The sequence below is a fragment of the Pinus tabuliformis genome, chromosome 6, assembly GCF_031772625.1.
Source record: "Pinus tabuliformis cultivar Carrire ecotype Pingquan chromosome 6, CPIR1, whole genome shotgun sequence".
Taxonomy (NCBI): Eukaryota; Viridiplantae; Streptophyta; class Pinopsida; order Pinales; family Pinaceae; genus Pinus; species Pinus tabuliformis.
In genome coordinates this window covers 1,640,973,419-1,640,980,038 of record NC_142292.1, presented here as the reverse complement: position 1 = coordinate 1,640,980,038, position 6,620 = coordinate 1,640,973,419, and the positions used below count along the sequence as shown (strand labels likewise).

Here is a 6,620-nt window from a genome sequence, read left to right as displayed (position 1 = left end):
TGAAGAGTGCAGCTGCTTATCTGGATCCAGGAAGTCTTACTCAGGTAATCCGTAGTATTATTCTTCTTAACATCATCTATCTCTTCGATAATCTCTCTCTCAGGAAGAGGCGATTAGGGTTCTGAGGAAAGTATCGATGGCGTAGGCAGTACAACACTGGATCTGTTCAAAAACCAGACCAAATCAACTGTTGTGCAGCGGAATAGCAGAGTACTAGAGCAGCTCAATGGAATCTCCTCAGGGGAGGGCGTCAGAGCCCTCCCCATCGCAGCACGATCCTGAGCAGGCATTCCTCTTTGGATCGATTGACAGGGAGATCCTGATCAATGGGAATAGGCATCCGCAGGGAAACAAGAAGACAGGAGGATGGAAGGACCAAGCCAGCGTCACCCAAGACAGGGGGAAAAATCTGGAGGAAATCCCAAAGGTCTCCTCAACAACATGCAAACCAATAGCCAAAGAACGGCCACGAATAGAGCTACCTGGACACAAGATTGATGCGCGAATCGAGTTCATGAGGGATCACGCCATTATTGGGAAGTTTATAGGGTTCTGGCCGACAGAAAGAGCCTTATACGGGTGGATCGCAGCGAAATGGAAGCCCAAAGGAGACGTTACCCTGCAGCTAGGGCCGAAGGGTTTCTTCACAGCAATTTTTTACTGTATTGAGGACAAACTCAGGGTACTGGGAACAGGGCCCCATTTCTTCAACTCAGCGGGCCTGTATATGAGAGACTGGATACCTAGATTCAACCCGGACAAGGAAGACCTCACCTGGGCACCAGTCTGGATCAGAATGTATGGACTTCCAGATGAATATTGGGACGAGGACATTCTCAAGAACATAGGAAATGGACTAGGGGAGTACATCAGGACTGCAGAAGAAACCAAACTGCGCAGATTCATTTCCTATGCTCGCATCTGCGTCTTCATGCGCTTGAATGAAGCTTTACCAGAATCGGTAAGTCTCTCCCACCGTGACGAGGAGTGGATTCAACCCTTGGACTATGAGCATGTTCCCTTCCGTTGCAGGAGATGCCACGCTCTTGGGCATCTTTTCCGTGACTGCCCTCTGAACACCAAAGCCACTTCTCCTGACCCTTCTGATCCCACAACCCAGGACGGCTTCACCAAAGCCCCTAGCCGAAGGCGAGCGCACAAGAAACCCTCTAATGGGAATAAGCCCCAGCATATCAGCACCAATGGCCCAGCTTCTAAGAACAGTTTCGAAATCCTCGCTCAATCCTCTGATGAACTCCCCCCGATCTCTGAGTCTAACCCCTCCCATCCCTCTTCCTCCTCCCCTCCCCCCCCCTTAGCCTCCCCCTCCAAACGCCAAACCCCCTTAATCTTCAATGATTCTCCCTCAGGAGATCTGAAAGATCCGACAGAGAAAGACAAGGACATGGAAATCGATGGAAAGCTAGACCCCCCTTCTAGCTCAGAGATTTTTGTGGAAGGAGGAAGTCAAGTGAAACAGATGGAAGAAGAACCAGAAAGCATAGATCTACATGGCCTAGACATTCTGGAACTAGAGCTAGCATGCAAACAGAAAGCATATGACAACATATCCAAAACCCAACTCAGCAAGCTAGAAGTGGTCATCTCGAGAGCATATCAGCAGCAGCAACTAGGTATTCAACCAGGAAGCCAGTGGGATGGAAGCCACCCCCCAAAAGAAACCAAAAAGAGAGGACGAAGAACAGATCTATAGAGAACGATCGAGATTGGGAAACTCCTGGCAGACTCAGGCAGGTATGCAAAACTGACAAAGTACTATAAACCATCTGCAAATAGTTGAACCATGAAGCTTGTATCATGGAACTTAAGAGGGCTCAATAGCCCAGGGAAACTCAGAATGTTAAAAAACATGATTAAAATGGAAAAGCCGCAACTATGCTTTCTCCAGGAAACCAAATGCAATGGATCTACATTAGGTAGCATTCTCTCCAAAGCATGGACAGGATGTCGTTCGGTAGCACTAGATGCCTCTGGAGCTTCAGGAGGGCTGGCCATTGCATGGAATACTCAAGCGTTAAATCTCTCAGATTTCCACGCTTCTCATCATCTCATACAGGCAGCATTCCACATTTTGGGTACGAATATCCATGGAAACCTATCAAATGTATATTTCTCGCAGGATACAGGAAGCAAAATTGCGCTTCTAGACACCATAGAGGCTTTGAACAACAACAGGAGGCACCCACTTTGGATCATCGGAGGGGATTTTAACATGATTACCAAGCTAGAGGAGAAGATCGGGGGGAGAAACAGATTGGAGCAAGAAAACATCCATTTCAAGGACTTCATTCAAAACACCTCCCTCATAGACTTGCCTTTCTGCAATGGAACTTTCACATGGAGCAACCGCAGAGCGGGAAAACACCAAATCGCTTCCAAACTAGACCGCTTCCTTATCTCTGATAACGCGGTTCACCTTGGAGGAGATATCATAGCTGCAATTCTTCCGCACACCAGCTCGGAGCATTGGCCAATTGCCCTCCAATGGCAAAGACCAGGTGATTTGACCAGGAGGCCCTTCCGCTTCGAAGGATTATGGCTCTCGCATCCCAAGTTTAAAGACTTTATCAAAACTACATGGACCTCCTTTATCCCACCAGAAGGGTCTAAGATGTATAAATTCCAACAGAAGCTTAGGTTCCTAAAAAATCACCTAAAGCGCTGGAACAGGGAAACCTTTGGAGATATCTTTAGAGCGCAACAAGAACTAAATCGGGAACTGATGGATCTCCAACAAAGAGTAACCACAGAGGGACACACTGAAGTGACCTTGGTACAGAAACGACGTATCCACAAACAACTTGAGGAAAGGCAGAAGCAGGAGGAAGTGTACTGGAAGCAAAAATCCAGAATAAGATGGTTGAAGGAGGGCGAACGTAATACCAAATTCTTCCACAGAACCACTATTCAAAGAAGAATGCACAACAGCGTTCCGTTCATCCAAAAGCAAGGCGGGGTAAAAGTAGAAAAGCATGAGGAAATCGAGGAGGAATTTCTCAATCACTTCAATCAGGTCCTTCAAGAGCCGGAGGGAGATAGGCGACAGGCAATTGAAAGAATTACTAACAATGTGCCAAGGATTATTACGGAGGAACACAATGAGCTTCTCCTCCGCCCAATTCAGCCTCAGGAGGTGGACGAGGCAATGTCCCAGCTTAAGGAAGGAAAAGCCCCTGGACCGGACGGATTCACTACCACGTTCTTCCACACTTTCTGGGAGATGATAAAACAGGAAGTCTGGCAAATCGTTGAAGAATCGAGAGCTCTCCATTGGTTGCTTCCCTCTCTCAACTCCACCTTCATTGCCCTGATCCCCAAAGAGGAGGACTCAATTACTCCCGACAAATACAGGCCGATTGCACTTTGTAATGTCATTTACAAAGTGATATCCAAAGTTGTTGCTAACCGGCTAAAGCCCCTGTTACCTCTGCTCATATCACCGGAACAGTCGGGTTACGTAGAAGGAAGACAGATCATGGACGGCATCCTCCTCACGCACGAGATAATACACTCCCTCAAACAATCAAAACAGGCAGGTATGCTTCTTAAGCTGGACCTTTCTAAGGCTTTTGACAAACTCAGCTGGACTTACATTCAACAAATGCTAAAGGCTTTTGGTTTCTGTTCTATGTGGATTTGCTGGATCATGAGCTTAATCAATTCCACTCAATTCTCCATCCTTGTGAATGGGATCCCATCCTGCCCCTTCAAACCATCAAGAGGAATTAGGCAAAGGGACCCCCTATCCCCTTTCCTCTTTGTTCTCATGGCAGAAGGGCTTGGCCGTCACATTAAACATGCCCTCCAATCCCACCATCTCAAAGGCCTTTTAGTTCACAACACCCCTGCTACCTCTCATCAGCAATTTGTTGATGATACCATGCTATTTGAATATCCCTCGGTCCAGGAAGTCGCATGCTTCAAATTCCTGCTCAATGACTTTGCTGAAGCTTCAGGCACTGATGTCAACTGTACCAAATTGCAGATCTTCTTCTTTCATACGCCTCCCCTTGTTAAAACGGCAGTTGCCTGAATCCTCGGCTTTCCCACAACCTCCCTTCCCTCCAAATACCTCGGAGCCCCCCTCACTGCCTCGGCTATAAAGCACTCCTCTTGGCGAACCCTCATTGAGAAGCTTGAATCTCGACTTAACCTTTGGACGCACAAATCTCTCAATCTAGCCAGTCGGGTAGTGCTCATTAAATCTGTCCTTCAGGCAATTCCCTTGTATCTTTTCTCAATCCTTGTTGCGCCCAAATGGGTTTTAAAAAGAATCAGGAATCTTCAGCGCAACTTTCTATGGGGCGGTTCAGCAACTAATCGTAAATGGGCTTTAGTCAAATGGCCCATAGTTTGTTTACCCAAAGAGAAAGGGGGTATTGGTCTGAGAGACCCGGAGCACAACAACTCCATCATGAGCGCCAAAATATGGTGGCACTGGATCACAAATCCAGGAAACCTTGGGCAAGAATCTGGACAGCTAAATATGCTAATAACAGACCTCAGGAGGAGCTCATCTGGTTCACCCCCACGGAAAAAGGATCGCTAATATGGAACGCAGCCAAATAGCAGTTCCAGTTAATACAACAACACAGTTTTTGGGAGGTCGGGGACGACAAGACTGCAAGATTTTGGACAGATGCATGGAACCAGTTTCCAAAGCTCACCCACGTTCTTCATTCACCCCCGGATCTCGTTAGGCCGGAGCAGCAACAAGAAAAGATCCATCACTATTGGGTGCAGGAAACGGAGCACGGACTCAGGAAATGGAATCAGGGTAATCAGTTAATTAACATCACAAACCTATAGGATATCGAGGAATTGGAGAAGGAGCTCGAAAAGAGAAGCATCAGACACGACGAAGGCAATGACATCCTAAGATGGGGATACCGACCAAAGGGTGACTTTACTACTTCAGAGGCCTATAAGATTGTCTGCAACATCACCACCCCTTCTGATCCAATCTGGAGCAAAATATGGGGTCTTGGATCCTGGCCCAAAGTCTCTTACTTCCTATGGTTGGTTAGCCACAAAAGAATCCTCACCTGGGACAAACTAAGAAGAAGAAATTTTCATGGACCATTGATATGTCCCAATTGCAATCAAAATGAGGAAACGCTCCAACACCTCCTGGACACCTGCCGCCTAGCCAATCAGCCATGGGAAAAGGCTAGCTTCAGATGTCAAAAAAGATGCAGAACAGAGAACGACATAACCAACTCCCTAAGACAATGGCCGCAGAATCCTTATAAGAGCGAGTTACTCAACTGTTTGTGGAACTTGCTCCCTGGACTTATCTTATGGGGTATATGGAATGAAAGGAATAAACGCATTTTCAAAAATCAGCGCTCTACGATCGAAGACATTTGGACCAGACTCTATGGGAACCTCAACGAGACGCTGCAGCTCCACTCCTGGACCCAGGAAGATCTTCCATCTCTAGACGTCGAGAAAGGCATTCTAAGCAACTAGCAATTTCTCCTACCTCAGAATCTACACAAGATTAGCCCCTCCAAAAGCAGCAGTACAAACAAAGGCACTTGGATCGCCCCTCCTAAGCATTCTTATAAGCTCAATTTTGATGGGGCCTCCAAAGGTAACCCTGGAAGGGCAAGTTTTGGAGGAATTATGAGGAATCACGAAGGCACCCCCCTGCAGATATACTTCGGATACTTGGGTTGGGACACCAACAACTCGGCTGAGCTTGAAGGATTATGGAAAGGGCTCCTTCTCGCTTGGAATCTCAATCTCCAACCCTTGATCGTGGAAGGAGACTCTCAGATTCTCATAAACATGGCCAAGCGACTGCAGAATGGCTCACAAGCAAAAAAAATCGCAGACAGCTGGAGGCTCGCAGCCAGACTAGAAGCCATCGAACAAGCTCTCCGTAGCAACAGAGCCCTCACCTTCAATCACACTAAAAGAGAGGGCAACAAGGTCGTAGACCTCTTAGCTAACATAGGAGCAGATAATGAACATGCTCTCCTTACAGGAACCACGACTATTATACCAAATAATGCCCAGGCTCAGGACTTCGCTAGGCTGGTCCAAAGAGATGCTGCTTCCCCGGATGCGGGTGACACCATGGTTGAAGGCGAGGAGCCACATGGAAGCCATGTGCGGCCTCAAGCCTGAGACAGGCATTCAATGCGAACCGCCGCCAAGGAATATAAGCGTGGGTTCAGGTGCGATCATGGACGACAATTCAATGCACTGTTCGGGGTTCAGGTGCGATTACAGAGTGCAGTTATGGCATGCAGAGTTCGAGGAAAAGATGAGGAGCTTAAGAATGGTGAGGGGGTGGATCGCATTGTGTTGGTTCGCGCTCAGAAACTGGAGACTGGTTTATGGTTTAGGGAGTGTGCATCTGCTTGGTCTATGGTTCACGGAGCTACCGCTCACGCCACTCCTCTGTCAATTGACTGCGGTATCAAGTCTGAAAGGGTGGGTGGAGGGCGCTTCAATCTCCCCAATTCCTCCTATTCTGCTCTGTTCTTTCCCCCGGTTATTTGTGGAAAAATGGTCAGGCCTCGACAGCGCCTTCTCAGCCGTCGAGGCACTAGCCGAGGCGGGTCTTCTCGCCCCTCAGATGCAACTCC

General features: G+C 47.8%; 1 protein-coding gene across 1 annotated transcript; it reads left to right on the top strand.

Annotated features, from left to right (window-relative positions):
- The first annotated feature begins 5,649 nt into the window (after nt 1-5,649).
- On the top strand, nt 5,650-6,156 carry LOC149265234 (uncharacterized). The gene has a single exon (XM_089402341.1). It carries the CDS (start codon nt 5,650-5,652, stop codon nt 6,154-6,156), a length of 507 nt encoding a protein of 168 aa, XP_089258467.1.
- The last annotated feature ends 464 nt before the right edge of the window (nt 6,157-6,620 follow it).